The 19211-nt window shown below is 41.2% G+C and overlaps 1 protein-coding gene across 2 annotated transcripts in view; it reads left to right on the top strand.

Annotated features, from left to right (window-relative positions):
- LOC144506195 (uncharacterized) overlaps positions 1–19211 on the top strand; it is a 33710-nt gene that overhangs the window by 11277 nt on the left and 3222 nt on the right. For both annotated transcript variants that reach the window (XM_078232051.1, XM_078232052.1), the window contains exons 4-10: positions 1888–1987; positions 3299–3366; positions 5144–5248; positions 7248–7338; positions 7764–9247; positions 13242–13302; positions 18481–18553. In XM_078232051.1, coding sequence (XP_078088177.1) covers positions 1888–1987; positions 3299–3366; positions 5144–5248; positions 7248–7338; positions 7764–9247; positions 13242–13302; positions 18481–18553 — 1982 coding nt within the window. The remainder of the gene's footprint in view (positions 1–1887; positions 1988–3298; positions 3367–5143; positions 5249–7247; positions 7339–7763; positions 9248–13241; positions 13303–18480; positions 18554–19211) is intronic.

Raw genomic sequence — 19211 nt, 5'->3', positions numbered from 1 at the left:
TAAACATGGCTTGCCTTTCATGAATCCATGCTGCATCTGCTCAATGGGATAATTTCTATCCTGATGTCTCGCAATTTTCTTGACGATAAATTCAAGCATTTTCCCCACTGAAGAAGTTAAGCTAATCAGCCTATAGTTTTGACTACCGTCTTTTGACTACCTCCTTTTTTTAAGCAGTGGCGTCATATTTGCTGTTTTCCAATCTGTCGGAACCGCCCCAGAGTCCAGTGAATTTTGGTAAATTACCACGAGTGCATTTGCTATTTCCCCCGTCATCTCTTTTAGAACCCTGGGATGCATTCTATCACAGCCAGGAGACTTGTCTACCTTTAGCCCCATTAGCTTGCCCAGCACTACCTCTTTAGTGATAATTGTTTCTAGGTCCTCACCTGCCCATAGCCTCCTTGTCATCAATTTTCACTACCTCTTTAGTAATAATGATCATTCCTAGCCCCTCACCTGCTATAGCCTCCTTGTCATCAATTTTTGGCATGTTATTTGTGCCGTCCACATGAAGACCGACACAAAATACCTGTTCAATGCCTCAGCCATTTCCTCATTTCCCATTATTAAATCCCCCTTCTCATCCTCTAAAGGACCAATGTTTATTTTAGCCACTCTTTTTCATTTTATATATTTATAGAAACATTTGCTATTCTGCTAACTTTCCTTTTCACTGATATATATATGTTTGCTGAGCACTGTGAAAAATCGCTTTGAAAGTCCTCCAATGTTCCTCAATTGTCCCACCATAAAGTGTTTGCTCCCAGTCTATCTTAACCAACTCCCTCATCCCATTTAACTCTCCTTTATTTAAGCACAAGATACTGGTATTGGATTTTACCTTCTCACACTCCATCTCCCTCGTAGGTTGCATTACATACTGTTTGAGGAAACTATTGTGGATACATTCTCCTCCTCCAAGCTGCCTTTACCAACCTGGTTTGGTCAATCGACATGTAGATTGAAATCCCCCGTGATAATTGCCGTACCATTTTTACATGCATCAGTTATTTCTTTGTTTATTGTCCACCCTACTTTGATATTATTTGGTGGCCTACGCTTATCAGTATTTTGTTTTCCTTACTATTTCTGATTTCCACCCAAATGGATTCAACCCTTTTCTCCATAGAACCTATATCATCTCAATACTGCCCTGGTGACATCCTTAACTATCAGAGCTATACCACCTCCCTTACCTTCCTGTCTGTCCTTCTGAATAATCTGATACCCCTAAATAGTCGTGACCACCCTGCAACCATGTCTCTGTAATGGCCACTAAATCATATTCCTTCGTGATGATTTGTGCTGTCAACTCATTTACCTTGATTTGAATGCAACGAGCATTTAGGTGAAGTGTCCTTGTGCTAGTTTTTATACCTTTTTGAATCCTAACATTTCCTGAGTTCTCCTTCCTTTTAACTTTTTTCATAATTTTCCATGTAGTTGAACCCTCCTCCCCACATGCTAACCTGCTGCTTTGCTTCCCATTAACCATTATACTTTCCGTAGTTTTTCCCTTCCCTTGCCCCCCCCCCCAGTAAAAATCCCTCCTGTTCCAATGCGGATGCCAATGCGGCATGAAATGGAACCCCTCTTTCCCACACCACTCCTTTAGCCATGTGTTTACTTTCTGAATTTTCTCATCCCTATATACCAATTCGCACATGGCTCAGGCAGTAATCCAGAGATTATAATCCTTGAGGACCTGTTCTTTATTTTAGTTCCTAGTGCCTAATAATCCCCAAACAGCTCCCCTTTCCGAGTCTTGCCTATGGTGTTTGTTCCAATGTGGACCACAACAACTGAATCCTCCCCTTCCCAGAAGGAAAAAAAAGAACCAGAAGAAAACTATTAATTTTTTTTTTGTCCTTGTGTATATTTCAGTATGGAAAATTATATGAACCTGATGAAAGCCAGGAACATGATGAAAAGCTGTATGAACCTGATGAAAGCCAGGAGAACCTGATGAGCACTAAGTTATCAAGTAAGGCAAAGTGTTTTTCCTATTACTTCCAAGGTTTAACTATGAAATTGTATTTGTGAGGAGAAAAAATTTACAAACAACAGATCATTTTTCCTAAAGTTATAATTTAAAACTTTAGTGAGAACACCTGTACTACTGCTTCGCTCTCATCAAAAAACACAAATTGGAATATTTTCATGGATCAAAGATGACAACCTACTGGCTAAGATCAAGCCCAAGATGGGATGCAATGCCTTATCTTGTCAGCTTGGATCTTTTTTGTTTCTTTTGTGGGGACCATGAATTGGATTTATCTGGATTTTGAATTAGATTTTTGGAGAAAGCAAGGAATGGATTTGGGTTTAGACAAAATACTGCAGATGCTGGAATCTGAAACAAAAACAGAAAATGCTGGAAAAACTCAGCAGATCTAACAGCATCTGTGGAGGGAGAATATGGATTTTGGTTTGCCTGGTCTATTAGCATTGAGCATTGGTCCTGAGCTTTGGCTTTGTAACTTTAAAGAAGATGGAGTAAAAAAAAATTATTTAAATGACATCGCTCCCCAATGTCCCTCTGCTATAGTTGTGTTCAGTCTCTTTTTAATTTCCTGCTCCCATGCACACAACCTAATGACTCTTAATTTAATGATCATCTGCAAACTTATATATAGAAGACAATTCCTCCATCCACTTTATTAGTATATATGAATCACTGGCAAGTATTGATTGTTGCAACCTGCCAATCAGAATGTTACCTTTATGCTTATTCCACTTCCTACGTCCTAACCAATTGCTGATCCATGTAGCAGGATTGCCTCCAATTCTGTGCACTTCCATTTTCACTGATAATTTCTTGTGTTGAACCTTATCAAATGATTTCTGAAACACTGTTCAGATAATATCTATAGACAGTCCCTTGCCCTCAGTACTGGTGACTTCACAAATAATCAAGGTGAATCAGACAAAATTAACTTTCCAAAATTCATGCCGACTCTCAACTCCATAAATAGTGATCAGTTACTCTGTTCATGATAGATTTCAGTAACTTCCCAAACTGTGAAATGTACTGTAACGTAAATTCCGTAGTCACTTTGGTTGAGAGTCCACTCATTTTGTCTGTTTAAAAGCCTAATTCATGTTTCCAACTGATGGATTAAAATTGTTATTTGGCATAAAGCCCATCTTCATGGCAAGCCCAACAAAGATTGTGAAGTATGGCCCACTGGTGAGGGAATAACCAAGTAGAAATATGGCAGGAGATGTATACATCAAAGTTATAATATCTTGTATGTGTTTAAAGTGATCTTGAGTAACTTTTTTTAAATTAAAGGTCAAGCAGATCAGACTTCCGATACTGAAATTTTGAAAGATGGACAGTGCACTGAAAGTACATACAAGGTACAGTGTGATGTTTGTGATATAAAGGTGTATAAATTAAACTGATTTCAAATGTTATGCGGACTACGTGCATAATAACATCAATGGTCCAAAGTAGGTTTCAAGCGTTGAAAAGTGAATCAGCCAGTTCACTAATCTTTTCCCCCCTGCCTATGGCATAAATTTTCTATTATTATAAAACTTGGCTTCTCAAGCAGCATGTTAGATGTTTTTTGAAGAATAAACGGCCAAGATATTGGGGAGAACCTCATGGCCTTTCAATTAGTGCATGAAATCTACATCCAATGCAACAAACAAGGTATCAGTTTAAAGTTTAATCCAAAGGTTACATTGCCTATAGTGCAGGGTCCTAGCCATACAGATTAAAATATCAATCCAATGAGCCCACAGTACCCATGCTCAACAAGACCTTGACAACATTCAGACTTGGGCTGATATATGGTACAAATGTTATTTGCCACACAAGTGCCAGGCAATTACCATCTCCAAAGAAAGAACCTAGCCATTTTCCTGGAGTAGCATTCCCATTGTTGAATCCCCCACAATCAACACCTTAGAGGTTCCCATTGACCAGAAACTGAACTGCACTAGCTATATAAATACTGTGGTTACAAGAACATGTCAGAGGCTGGGAATTATGCGGCTAGTAATTTGTCCACTGACTCCCCAAAGCCTGTGCACCATCTACAATGCACAAGTCGGGAGTATGATGGAATACTCTCCACTTGCCTGGGTGAGGGCAGGTCCAACAACATTAAAGAAGCTCTATACCATCCAGGGCTAAGAAGTCCACTCGATTGACACCCCGACCATTTCTTTAAACATTCACTCCCTCCACCACTGATGCACAGTGGCACAATCCACAAGATACACTACAGGGGAACTCACCAAGACACCTTCAATGGCGCTTTTCAAACCTGCCCACTCTGCCACCTCGAAGGACAAGGGCAGCCAATGCATGTGAACACCTGCACCTGCAAGTTCTCCTTCAAATCGCACATCATCCTGACTCAGAACTATATTGCAGTTTATTCACTGATGCGGTATCAAAATCCTGGAACTCCCTCCACCTAACAACACTGTGGGCGTGCTTAAACCAGGATTATAGCAGTTCAAAAAGGTTGCTCTCTGCCACTTTCTCAAACAATTAAGGATGGCAGCAAATGCTAGCTTAGCCAGCGACATCACCTCTTCCACCCCTGCCCCCCCATCCTGCAATAGAATAAAAAATCTTCTGATTCAGAGGAGAGTGATACCACTGAAAGCGGGTGATACCTATTGATATCCCATTCATATTCAAATTTGATAACCATCTTTATATACCAGCTTTTATTCTACTGGCTTATATAATGCGGTTGGCAAATAGAAATGGACTGATTAGATGCAAGGAGAAATTTTGTGCATTTGCCTGCTAGTTCAGTGAATAAATATGGTTTACTCTTGCAAAACAGACTAATAATTCCCAATTTTGATCAATGCTGGCTATACCATTCTTGGTAAAGATGGCACAATTAGGATTTTTTAGAATTGCATAACTTGCGCATTTGTGTAATTTTAATGTTGACAGCTGTTGTTCAAATATTTGCCTAAACCAGAGCAGTATCTTTTGCAGTACCCCATCAAAATCTCTTTGTCTTTCTGCGATCATTTTGCCGTGACATTTTTGACTATGCTTGATGGAAATATTTTGGATCAGGATGAGATTTTAGCCCTTTTGCATACTCCACAAGAATAATACGTAATATAATTGTCTGTTGCTTTTTTTAAAACCTTCTAGTCACAAACCAGCATCACCATGGGAGATATGAATGTGGGAGATAAATATAAGGTAGATGTTGACATACTGGCTACTGGCAATGGTAATCTTGGAAAGCAAGTCTTGGTGAGTATTCCATTTGTATGTATATTAAAATAACAGTATTTACATGATTTGGGAAGTGATGGGCATTTATGAAATGAATGATACTTATGCAAATAGAAAAACTGAAAGTAACATTTAAAATTTGTAACTAAATCGTCAAACTTGATATTTGGCTTCAAGGGTCACTAGTGATGCATTCATATTTTATAACCCATTATGATCTTAACGATTTTATCAGAATCATAGAACTCTACAACACACAGTCTATTACAGCCCACTTTACCTGTGTTGCCCATTTTGAGAGTGTAATTTATTTGTACCATTCCCCGCCTTTAAAAATGTTCTTTTATTTCCAATATTTATTCACTTCCCCTTTAAAAGCAGTCATAGATTCTGTAACAACCTTCTTTCTGGGAGGACATTTTAAAATAAAATAAAATCTTAGCCCTTTTGCTCTTTTAGTGATGAGCTTAAATTGATGCTCCCTAGTTTCTGACACAATAGCAGGTGTAGCGTTATTTAATTTATTATTTTAAAATCATATAAAATTTTTAGCATCTTTGTCAAATTTCCTCTTGCCTTTTTTTGTTCTAATGAGAATAGTTCATGGTTTTTCTAGTTATCTCTCCATAACTAAAGCCTATGGTATCATCCAAGTAAATCTCCTTTTACACCCTCCTCAAGACCTTGACATTGCTATCAAAGTAAGATGGCCAGAACACCATATTCTAACTCTGTGCTCAACACTGATTTACAATTATCCTATTTATAAAATCTGGAATCCTATATTTGTTTTAAGACTTTATCAACCCAAGATTTTCTTCCATTTCCTGATGCAGTACTCTGGAGTTTCAGAGCATGTTTGTGTACAGATCAGCCCTAACTGAAAAGATTTACCAGAATGATTTCCAGGATGAGGTATTACAGTCAACTGGATAAATTGGAGAAGCTAGTGTTGAACTTCTTTAATGCAGAGAGGATGAGGAACAGCCTTGATAGATGTTTAAAATCATGAAGGGTTGAGAGTGAATAAAGAAACTGTTTTCAATGGATGAAAGTCCAATAACTAGACAACACAGATCTAGTGTTTGGCAAAAGAACTAGAGGCAACATTAGTAAAAACTTGAATGGAAGCAGTCTTTGAATGTTTTTAAGACAGAGGTTGATCGATTCTTGAAAAATAAGATTTTGATTTATTATTGTCACATGTATTAGTATACAGTGAAAGTATTGTTTTTTGTGCGCTATACAAAGCTTACCGTTCATAGAGAAGGAAACGAGAGAGTGCAGAATGTAAAAGAGTTAAAATTAAGTTTTAGAAGCATAGAACGAGAGTAAAAGATAGAATAGAAGGTATGCTGGGCACAGCTTGCAAGAAGCCATGTCGCCCCAGCACCATCTTGGGGTGTTTTTAAAGCAGAGGTTGAAAGATTCTTGATAAATTAGGGGTGAAAGGTTATCGGGAGTAAGCGGGAAGTTACAATAGGATCAACCATGATCTTATTGAATGGAGGAGCAGGCTTAAGAGGCCGAGTGGCCTAGTCCTGATTTACGTGTTTGTATGAATAAAGGGTGGTGGAAGCTGATGCAATAGAGAAAAACCTGAGAAGGGAAAATGTTGTAGAGATTATGGGAAAATAACTAGTGGGACCTGGCTTGCTCTTAGTAAAAGCCAGCACAGACTCAGTGGGCCAATTGGCTAGTCCTGTGGTATAGCATTCTATAGCCATGCAGCTATGGAAAGGGATCACTAAGAAATCTGTCTCTGTTTTGTAAGCACTAAAATTTTGAGGGGAGAGTTGCTGCATGTTATTTGCATATATCCTAATAACTAGTTTTAAAACAATATTGACAATGGGTCCACCACAAAAGTATCTCAAGAGGATTATTTTACCAAGTGACACTTCTTATGACTGTTCGGATAGCTGAATCAATGCATTATTATTGGTTGGTCCAATATGCAGTGTGGTGTGTGATTGAACAGTTTTTCCTGTCTTAACCTTTGAATGTCTTTTTGAAGGTGGAATGTGTCAGGAGGACCAAAGATAAACCAATGATCATGTTTACCCATACGTGGAAGGCGAAAGTTGGATTGTCACATGTAGATCCTGGTACGGTTGTGTTGTAGTTGTATCAATGCTGCCTAAAATTCTGTGACCGCACGAGTTTTGGTTTTGATTAATCATTTTCATTGTAATACATGCAGCTTAATCCTAAAATCTTTTATGGGGGGAGGGGGCAATAAATGCTGGCCCAGCCAGCAATGCTCACGTCCCATAAAATTAATAAAGAAGAAAAGCAGTCAATCTAAAATCATCCATGGTTGAAATTTCTGGCCATTTTAAAGTACTATCAAATCATTAATCAAATTTAAATACTATTCCTGTAACTTAGCAGGTAACTCTCTTGTTTTGTCTGTGAAGATTTTTATATCTATGGCAGCTTCTCATCAATATTTGCTGGTTCCGGATAGAGCCAAGTATTGCTTGTGTTTATTTTGACGTCTTATGTATGTGATTTCTTTATCTCTTACAAGATCGCAATGATGACTTGCAGGCAACAATTTCTGGAGAATTAAATCATTCATCAAGATCTGAACATGATGAAGATGATTCAAATTTCATTTCTTCTATATCCGTTGATCAGTCTTCGGTGAAGCCACTTTGTGAACATGGTAGCAAAGAACTTTCTTATACACTCGGGTTTGAAAAAAACACAAGCAATGTTTTGGATTTGGCAGAAACTATATCCACTTGTGTCAATGAAGATTCCAGAGAAAGTCATGATGATACTTCATCTGGTTTAAGTGATACAACCCTTATCGATATCTACCCAAGTATGCTAGCTTCAATGAGTAAATTGCTTGACCGTGGCTACAAGACGCAGGTTGCCTCAAGATTAATAAAACATTATCGACGTCTCCAGTTGAATGCATGCAAATCAAAACTAAATACAACTCAAGATGGAATAAGAATGAAGGCCAAGATGGATGCCCAGACATTAAAGAAGGTGGAGGGTCATCCTATTATTGAATTAAAGGCATGTTCTGGAATCAAACATATGAATAGAACAATTTCTTCTCAGAGGAGATACAAAACCGCAGATTGTAATCTTGACACAAGTTTGTCCATGACTGCTGCTGAAGATTCTATGGCTGCACAGCAAACAAATTCAAAATTGTCTGAAATTGAAACTTCTGAGTTTAGAAATTCAGACAATGATGCAAATTACTCCTGGCCACGACTAAGCCCTTCCAACCCAAAAAGTTCAGTACCGGTTACAAATTGCTGCAGCATGAAGAAAACTTTACTTCCTATAGTCATTTCTTTGAATGGACCATCTTTGCCCCAGCTGGATACTGTGACCAGTTTCAGATGTTTCCGTACAAAACCCAATATGGCAAAAGCACAATCGCCATGCTCCGAATTCGTTCTTAACCATTCACCTAAGAAAAAACTATCTCCACTGAACAACAGTACAATGACTAAAGAGGATTCTGCAGTAGCAAATTTCTGTAGATCACCATTTAGAATGTTTTTGTGCTCGAGTAACATTTCCCATACTGGCCAAAGAAGTAGACGGAGGCATTCATTTTCCTCTGAGAGTTCTGTTCCAACCATGTTCCATTCTATAAGGAGCCCAATTAGCACTCGAGTAAAAGAAATGGATGCATTTGAATCCATATATAATAACTTGGTTCATAATTCATTCTCCCTTTCAACTACTGTGAAGCTTCCCAATATATTGAATGTCTGTTCTGTCCCTGGTAGAACTATTACATCAGTGACATCTGTTCCAAACTCGCCTTCCCATCAATCAAGGAAGCGAGCTGCTTGTATTGACCAGTTGAGGGAAACTTCTCGATTACCATTAAAGAGGTTCTGCTCCTTTCTGGTATCATCTAGTTCAAGTCAAAGTAATCAGGAAATGATGCTGCTGAATACTGTGTTAAAAGATCAGAATCACCACGCTGCACAAATGAGTCGCATTTATTCCCCGAGGTGCCAGCAGCCCAGAGAGGTGAGATCCTAATTGTTTTTAAACTCACATTGCTTAAGTTTTTAAAGTTTAATTTTATTTATTAGTGTCACAAGTAGACTTATATTAACACTACTATGAAAATCCCCTAGTTGCCACACTCCGGCACCTGTTTGGGTACACTGAGGGAGAATTTAGCATTGCCAATGCACCTAACCAGCACGCCTTGCAAACTGTAGGAGGAAACTGGAGCACCCGGAGGAAACCCATGCATACACGGGGAGAACGTGCAGACTCCACATAGACAGTGACCCAGACCGGGAATTGAACCCTTTACCTGCCGCTGTGAGGCAGCTGTGCTAACCACTGAGCCACCATGCACCTACATTCATACTGATGAGTGTTAGGATTTTAATAATAGCATGATGATGGATATTTGAAACATCCATACTGTGCTCAGATGGAGCATCAACAAAGAATTAACAGTGGGGTTATAGATTTTTGTTGTTACAACTTTGGGTTGTGTCTGGAGTAGTTGGTTGATAACTAGATGAGACTAAACTGAGGCAATGAAATAAAGAGTAAAGCATCACAAATTGCTTTAGCCGAGTTGTGGGTTTTATTTCTTCCTGCAGTGTGTTGATACAATACCAAATATGCGCTTAATAACAAAACTAGCAACTGTCAGTAACTAAGCCAAGTTTTGATGATCCTATTAAATCTAAACTGATAATTAAGTTTATTTGCATTGAGTTTTAATATTTTCTCTGCATGGAGTTATAATCTCTGGTTGTAAAGAATGTTTATATCTGATTTATTTTAGCAGTGTTGTAAAAACATAGAAAATAGGTGCAAGAGTAGGCCCTTTGAGCCCGCACCATCATTCAATATGATTATGGCTGATTATGCACTTTCAGTATTCCTCTCCTGCTTTCTCTCCATACCCCTTGATCCCTTTAGCCACAAGGGACATGTCCAACTCCCATTTGAACATAATCTAGCAAAGTGGCCCCAACAGTTTTCTGTGGTAGAGAATTCCACAGTGGTTAGCGCTGCTGCCTCACAGCGCCAGAGACCCAGGTTCGATTCCGGCCTTGGTCACTGTCTGTATGGAGTTTGCACTTTCTCCCCGTGTATACATGGGTTTCCTCCGGGTGCTCTGGTTTCCTCCCATAGTCCAAAAATGTGCGGGCTAGGTTGATGGGCTACGTTGATAGGCCATGCTAAAATTGACCGTAGTGTCAGGGGGATTAGCAGGGTAAATGTTACGGAAATAGGGCCTGGGTGGGATTGTGATCGGTACAGACTCTGGGCCAAAAGGCCTCCTGTATTATAGGTATTCTATGATTCTATGTGTTGTTTGTAATGGATATAATAAATGATCATGATTAAAGATTGCACATGATTAATTTACGATCTTTTATTTGGACCAGCTAACAAACTTTATCCTTTTTCAGAAAAATGTAGATTTTTCTAAATGTCTCCTTTACTGTATGTTAACTTTTGTTGGATAGTTGAAGGATTAAAAATGCAGGGGTTTGGAGAGGTTGCGATGGGAATAGCATGTGAACATGAGAATTAGGAGCAGGAGTAGATCTAAGTCAATTAAAAAGTTCAAAGTTAAAGTTTATTTATTAGTCACAAGTAGGCTTTACATTAACACTAATGAAGTTACTGTGAAATTCCCCTAGTCACCACACTCCGGCGCCTGTTTGGGTACACTGAGGGAGAATTTTAGCATGGCCAATTCACCTAGCACATCTTTGGACTGTGGGAGGAAACCCACGCAGATACCGGGAAAACTTGCAAACTCCGCACAGACAGTGACCCAAGCCAGGAATCGAATCCAAGTCCCTGGCGCTGTAAGACAGCAGTGCTAACCACTGTGCCACCATGCCGCCCTTTTTTTTTAATACAAGTTGGGAAATTTATCTAAAGGATCCTGCAGTTCCTGAGCAGATACAGACTACTCCAGGTACAAGTGTGTTGTTACAAAGTTTCACAGAATTTATTAAGTTAATTGCAATAGGTACAAAATTATAATACTGAGCAAGCCAGTGAATCAGTTCATTCACTCAGGAATAATGGCTCTCAACTTCTGGCTGATTGCAGTGCTCTCTTGTCTGTTAAGTGAAGTCCATCTTACTTCATGGGGGCGATTCTCCCAAAAAAATGCTAAGTGTCGAATTCATGTGAAAACTGGAGTAAATCATACTGGTTTTTTCAGTGGGAGTTTAGAGAAGAATCTTCCACACACTGTGCATTGCAGAGTGCACCAGCGTGAATCATGTAAAAATTCAGTGGGCGGTGCCTATTCCCACTGGAGAGGCCGGCAGCATAGTGCTGAGTGGGCCATTGCACACGTGTAGATCTGTCAGTGCCGAGATTGGTGCATGCATAATGACCCCTGTCTGCCAGCCTCCCGATTGCTGGCCAGCTCAATTGCTGCCCCCCAAACATGCCCAGGCCCGCAAGTGGGGAGCTATAGTAATCCCCACTGGAGTGCAATACTCCAGGTGTGGTGGTTGGGGGGGGGAATGGAGGATGGAGGCTAGCAGACCCGGAGACCTCAGGCCTGCTAATGTCATTTAAAACCAATGCAAATGAAGGGCTGTATATATAATGCAGCTCCGCGCCTATTTCCAGCGCGGAGATGATGGTGTCACAAATCCAGCGCTGGGAGATATGCTCGGAGCCGGATGTCCAACGCGGATCGTGCTAATACGACAACGTATAAATCTCCCGGCCTGCTGAGCTAAAATAATTAGCACCACGGTGGGAGAATCATCACCCCCCACCCCCCCCATGTGTTGTGCATATCTCCCCACTGCAAGTTGTTGCTTATTAACCCTTGCTAGCAACTACCTCTATGCATGATCAGTAGTATCCTACCAAACAGCACTTAATCAGTCCCTAATTGGTTAAATGGCATATAATCGATTGGTCTCTGAAAGGGGATGGTCATCTACTGATATCACTTCTTGTTGATTCCTGACTGGCCCTCTGGGTGTCAATTACTCATGGGACCTTCCCTCTCATTATAGCCTTTCTTGTCATTTCATTAAATATTACAATTTTCTTCCAAGATAATTAGGGCCTTAGGATAGGTTTGATGTCTTTTTATTTACGATAGGAGAACCTGTGACATCTGAACACCAAACTCATCAGCCCATGTGTCTACTTTATCTAAAGATATCAGTATTTCATGTCCTGTATAACTCTCATTAAAACAGATACTATCAGTATGTTTTGGTTGAAAGGACTCTTTTGTCATTGCATGTTTTTGTTGCATCTACCATGCTTTGTATAAGTTAATTAAAAATACAGAGTAATGCATAGCCTTATTGAAATTACAGTTTATATAAAATGCATATAAAATTGGTGCTTAAAAGTGATCGGTGTGCTAAAGTTAAGGCAGCAAGATTCGTTTAAAAATATAACACGCCACATTCCTAAATAATAAAAGTAATGAAAACTACGTAGCTACAAAGGCTAATTACAGAACTTGTTTCTAAACTTATAGAATCGAATGTAAAGGAAAGTAGCTGCTTCTTTTACATCACAAGTTAAACTGCATTACTTTAAGGCATAAGGCTGAATGTTTTAACACCAGTTCTTTGCACAATAGGCTTTTGAATATAGGGAATATACATTGATAAATTTAATTAGTAGGGAGGTTGATGGTCTCAGACCAAAACTGTTCAATCCATCTTGCATCATTGGCTTGGGGCCATGTGATTTCTCTCACTTATTAAATGTGAGTAAGATGCTAATGGCCCACAATTCTGCATCATATATTGGATTAATATACTTTGATTATTTGGATTACTACTAAATGTCAAACTTAACCTTTTCTACAGCGGGACTAACTGGAGTACACTTCAAATGAAACACCGCGTACTCAGTGGGCCAAATGGCCCACCACCTGTCTATTTTATGAATGTTCCCAACTATAATGCTTATAACATTGGCGATATTTAATGCAATTCAGCCCATTTTGACTTCTGTTTATAATCTTTTCCTTAAATCTTTACAGAATATTACTTTGGACCCATATATTAAATGGGAAGATAATGCGAGATTGTACTCCAGTTGTGGTATGTATTAAAATATATCCCCTAGCTGTTTGTTAGTTACAGCCCACCTAATGGAATTGCTTTGCACTTCTTTGAACCCTTAGTTGCGGATGTTTGAAAACAGATGGTGACTCAATATTTCAGAAATTTTGCATTGAAAATATAGTTCCATGAAGCGGAAACAGCTTTGATTTGATTTGTTATTGTCACATGTATTAGTATACAGTGAAAAGTATTGTTTCTTGTGTGCTATACAGGCAAAACATACCGTTCATAAAGAAGGAAAGGAGAGAGTGCAGAAGATAGTGTTGCAGTCACAGCTAGGGTGTAGAGAAAGATCAACTTAGTACGCGGTAGTTCCATTCAAAAGTCTGACAGCAGGGAAGAAGCTGTTCTTGAGTTGGTTGGTACGTAACCTCAGACTTTTGTATCTTTTTCCCAATGGAAGAAGGTGGAAGAGAGAATGTCCGGGGTGCGTACGGTCATTAATTATGCTGATTGCTTTGCTGAGGCAGCGGGAAGTGTAGACAGAGTCAACAGATGGGAGGCTCGTTTGCATGATGGATTGGGCTACATTCACGACCTTTTGTAGTTTCTTGCAGTCTTGGGCAGAGCAGGAGCCATACCAAACTGTGATACAACCAGAAAGAATGCTTTGTATGGTACATCTGTAAAACTTGCTGAGAGTCGTAGCAGACATGCCAGATTTCCTTAGTCTTCTGAGAAAGTAGAGGCGTTGGTGGGCTTTCTTCACTATAGTGTTGGCGTGGGGGGGGGGGGGATCAGGACAGGTTGTTGGTCATCTGGACACCTAAAAACTTGAAGCTCTTGACCCTTTCTACTTCGTCCCCATTGATGTAGACATGGGACATGCTCTCCTCTATGCTTCCTGAAGTTGATGACAAGCTCCTTCATTTTGTTGACATTGAGGGAGAGATTATTGTCGCCGCCCCAGTTCAGCAGATTCTCTATCTCATTCCTGTACTCTGTCTCGTCATTGTTTGAGATCTGTGTTCAATTCTGGTCGCCACACTACCAGAAGGATGTAGAGGCTTTGGAGAGGGTACAGAAAAGATTTACCAGGGTGTTGCCTGGTATGGAGGGCATTAACTATGAGGAGAGGTTGGAGAAACTTAGTTTGTTCTCACTGGAGCGACGGAAGTTGAGGGGAGACCTGATAGAAGTCTACAAGATTGAGAGGCATGGACAGAGTAGATAGTCAGAAGCTTTTTCCCAGGGTGGAAGAGTCAATTACTAGGGGGCATAGGTTTAAGGTGCGAGGGGCAAGGTTTAAAGGAGATGTACAAGGCAGATTTTTTACACAGAGGGTGGTGGATGCCTGGAACTCGTTGCCGGTGGAGGTAGTGGAAGCGGATACAGTAGTGACTTTTAAGGGGCGTCTTGACAAGTACATGAATGGGATGGGAATAGAGGGATATGGTCCCTGGAAGGGTAGGGGATTTTAGTTAAGTCGGGCAGCATGGTCGGTGCAGGCTTGGAGGGCCGAAGGGCCTGTTCCTGTGCTGTAATTTTCTTTGTTCTTTGTTGCCTGTCCCACTGCGGTGGTGGTGTCAGCAAACTTGAAAATCGAATTGGAGGGAATTTTGGCCACAGTCAAAGGTGTATAAGGAGTATAGTGGGGGGCTGAGAACACAGCCTTGTGGGGCACCGGTGTTGAAGATGATCGCGGAGGAGGTGTTGTTGCCTATCCTTACTGATTGTGGTCTGTGAGTTAAGAAGTTCAGGATCCAGTCACAGGGAGGAGCCGAAGACCAGGCCACGGAGTTTGGAGATGTGTTTCATGGCAATAATGGTGTTGAAGGCTGAGCTGTAGTCAATAAATAGGAGTCTGAAATATGTGTCTTTGTTATCTAGGTGTTTCAGGGTTGAGTGCAGGGCTCGGGCGATGGCGTCTGCTGTGGACCTGTTGAAGCAATAGGCAAACTGTAGCGGATCCAGGTAGCCCGGGAGGCTGGAATTGATTCGTGCCATGATTAGCATTTCGAAGCATTTCATAATGATGGATGTCAGAGCCACCGGATGATAGTCATTGAGGCACGCTGCTTGGTTTTTCTTAGGTACCAGGATGATGGCTGTCGTCTTAAAGCAGATAGGGACCTTGGATTGTTGTAAAGAGAGGTTGAAGATGTCTGCGAATACCCCCACCAGCTGATCTGTGCAGAATCTGAGTGCTCATCTGGGCCAGTCGCTTTCCGTGGGTTGACCTTCGAGAAAGCTACTCCAACATCTGCAATGGTGACCCCAGATACAGGTTCATCCAGGGTGGAGGGTATGCTCTCGCTGACCTCTTGCTCAAAACGGGCATAGAATGCATTGGGCTCATCAGGGAGAGGTGCGTTGGAACCGGCGATTTTACTTTGATTTTTGTTCCGGCTGTTCCCCCCTCCTTTTGGGGAGCTGCCCCTTTTGCTTTGTCCTGACTTAATCTGAGTTTGTTTATTTGGTTTGCCCTAAAAAGAGGTCATCTTGTAGCCTGTTATGTCTTGCAGACCTTGCCATAGTCGGCGGGGGTCTGTATGGTTAGCCTGGGATTCTAGCTTGGTCTGGTACTGTCTTTTGGCATTTTTGGATCCCCTTAGATTATATCTGGCTTTCTTGTATAGGTCAGGGTCACCTGACTTGAATGCCTCAGACCTGGACTTCAGCAAACAGTGGATATCCCTGTTCATCCATGGTTTCCGATTGGGGAACACGCGGATTTGCTTCTTTGGCACACAGTCTTCTACACGTTTATTAATGAAGTCAGCTACTGTAGTGGTGTACTCATTCAGTCTGGTCGCAGAGTTTTTAAATACTGACCAGTCCACTGACTCCAAGCAGTCCCGTAGGAGATTATCCGATTCTCGGACCAAAATTGCACAACTTTCTTGGACGGATTCTCCTGCTTCAGTTTTTGCTTGTAAGCAGCGTGCCTCAATGACTATCATCCGGTGGCTCTGACATCCATCATTATGAAATGCTTCGAAAGGCTAATCATGGCACGAATCAATTCCAGCCTCCCGGGCTACCGGAGCACAGCCTTGTGGTCTGATTTGCCAAAGTGTGGGTGGGCGATAGAGCGGTAGGCAGGTTTGATATTTGTGTAGCAGTGGTCTGGGATGTTGGGTCTCTGGTGGAACAGGAGACGTGTTGGTGGTAAGTTGGTAGTACGCTCTTGAGCTTGGCCTGATTGAAGTCCCGGGCCATGATGAACAAGGCCTCAGGATGTTTCGTCTCGAGGCTATTCATAGTTGAGTATATTTCATCCAGCGTGATATTCACATCCGCATGGGATGGGATGTAAACTGCCGTCAGGATAATGGAGATGAATTCCCGCGGAAGGCAGTAGCGCAGCATTTCAGCTTTTTTAAGTTTATTTATTAGTAACAAGTAATGAAGTTACTGTGAAATTCCCCTATCGCCACAGTCCGGCACCTGTTTAGGTCAATACACCTAACCAGCATGTTGTTCAGAATGTGGGAGGAAACCAAAGCACCCGGACGAAACCCACGCAGACACAGAGAGAACGTGCAAACTTCACACAGACAGTGACCCAAGCTGGGAATCGAACCCGGGTCTCTGGCGCTGTGAGGCAGCAGTGCTAACCACTGTGCCACCATGACGCGTCAGGTATTCTAGGTCTGGGGAGCAGAAACTTGTTAGTGTTGCTATGTCTATGCATCATGAGGGGTTTATTAGGAAACAGACCCTACCTCCCCTAGCCTTGCCTGAGGCTGTTGTACGGTCCATTCGATGGATTGAGAAGCCCTCTGGTTGTAGGGCGCAGTCCGGTGAAGCAGGAGTGAGCCATGTCTCCGTGAAAAGTACACAGCAGTCCCTCAGTTCTCTTTGGAAAGCGAGTCTGGCTCTAAGTTCGTCTAGTTTGTTTTCCAGAGATTGGACATTTGCAAGCAGTAAGCTGGGGAGGGAAGCCTTGGGACAGCGTTGTTTCACTCTTCCCTGCAGGCCTGCACGTTTTCCACGCTTCCTGGAGTGTCTGCTTCTTTTCAAGCTTGGGAGACAGTGAGAGTAGTTTGCAGTGTTAAGGGTATAGTTGTGTCCAATGAGGTTCTTCGCTCTGGTTGTGTGTGGGTGGAGGATTTGTTGGCTCGCTTGCGATTCCTGTGTCGGTAGATGGGTCTGCACGGTCGGGTGTTCCGGGTTGCTGTTGGGCTGCGGTTTGGCTTCGCCAGTTGGTGGATATCCAGACCACGCTCTGGCATGGATGGGTCAAAGGCTGGTAAGTAGATGAAGTCCCTGGGGTCACGGTCGCAGATGAGCCGGTGGTTGGGTCCGTGTGTTGGGGTCCGCTGGGTCACTGCCAGGTCAGGGTTTTCCTTCTGAGGTCGGAGGATCTCTAGACCTGCAAGTAAATTTAAAAGAGCAGTGTTAGTGATTGTTAGGCTGTAGGAATTAATTTTTAGCAAGGTGGGGCGACTGTAGAAGGGGGGAGTGAAGAGAGTGCTTGGAGCCTGCAGGAGATCACAGCTCTCTGGGTCAAAGAGGTTGGGGGCAGGCGGGGGAGGGCTCCAGCCTCGGATGGAGGTCTGGTCGTTGGAGACCAGCGGAATGAAGGTCTCAGCTCCCATGGCGTTTTCCTGGGCTCTAGGAGTCTTCCGAGTGTAGGCCCAGGCTTCTCGAGCGTTTTCCTGGTCTCTGAAAGCTGGTGTGGTGTAATCCCCACCTCTGGGACTGCAGCACCAGCTACTGCTCACACCTGGGCGGCTAGTCTGAGTCAATTTCAGATCAGTCTGATCGGGTGTCTCCAGGGTCCTAAGGATCGCCAATTCAGTATAATATTGAATTAAAGCATTGTTATATTGAATTAAAGCATTGTTAGAGAGTTTAAAAAAGTTGGAATGAAGTTTTAGAAGTATAGAACAAGAGTAAAAGATAGAATTTAAAGCTATGCTGGGCACAGCTTGCAAGAAATCACCTCGCTCCAGCGCCATCTTGAATTATTTTTGGCGTGGAAAAGCTTTATTAGACTTAATGGTACGTGCAATCCCATATCGATCTTAAAAATAACAGCCAGATTTTTCTGAAGATCACATTGTTTGAGGTGAAGACCACCCTTCATGGTATTCCATATTCATAGTTCTGCTGTGGTAAAATAAATCCTGTTGGTTAAATTTTATTTTTCTGCAGTTTTGTCAGATGGAAATTGGGCAATATTAAGTCTAATTTTCTTATTTTTAGGAACTCTTTTGCCCGTCATAAATAGTTCAGGAAATACTGAGAGTTTATGTTTATCACCGAGATTTCGGAACAGGTATGTGGTGAAGTATTTAGTTTATTGTTCAATTAAACTATTAAATAACCCTATTATATAGGTCTTCAGTATTTTGATTCTGAAAAAAATGGTCTTGTAGTTCTATGTTTTAGAGTGTGCAGCATCACTGGGTGTTCATTTTTTTACATTGTTATTACGAAAACTTCATTTTGCCACCAGATGCTAAATTTTTGAACAAAAGTATCTCTCCCTCATTAACTGGTTCCATCTCATTGCCTTTGTTCATTTGCTCCCTTCATGGAGTAGCTATTAATTGTACACTTGTAGTTCAAAATTCTATTCATTAAGTTTCTCAGCTATGCATTTCCAAGCTGAACTTCAGTAAAGAACCTGCACAATTTGTGTTGATCTTCTGAGGAATATATACTGAATGTGAAGATGTAAAGTAGGCATTGTGGCTTTAAAATACTGCGGGCAAGAATTTCATAAGTAAAATATTTTTTCCATTCCTTTCCACCTATTTGAATTATGAAATGGGGAGCAGCATTCTGAACTATAGTGCATGCAATTAATTTCATATTATCTGGTTTGTGCTTAGATCTAATACAATATACTCAGTACAAAACTGAGGCAATTGTAAGTTCTCCAATAATTTGAATAAATCTGTTAATAAAATGAGATTTTAATACTTTTTAAA

The sequence above is a fragment of the Mustelus asterias genome, chromosome 17 (assembly GCF_964213995.1).
Source record: "Mustelus asterias chromosome 17, sMusAst1.hap1.1, whole genome shotgun sequence".
NCBI lineage: Eukaryota > Metazoa > Chordata > Chondrichthyes > Carcharhiniformes > Triakidae > Mustelus > Mustelus asterias.
Note: the sequence above shows the minus strand (reverse complement) of the source record. Positions and strands in the feature narration are given on the sequence as shown.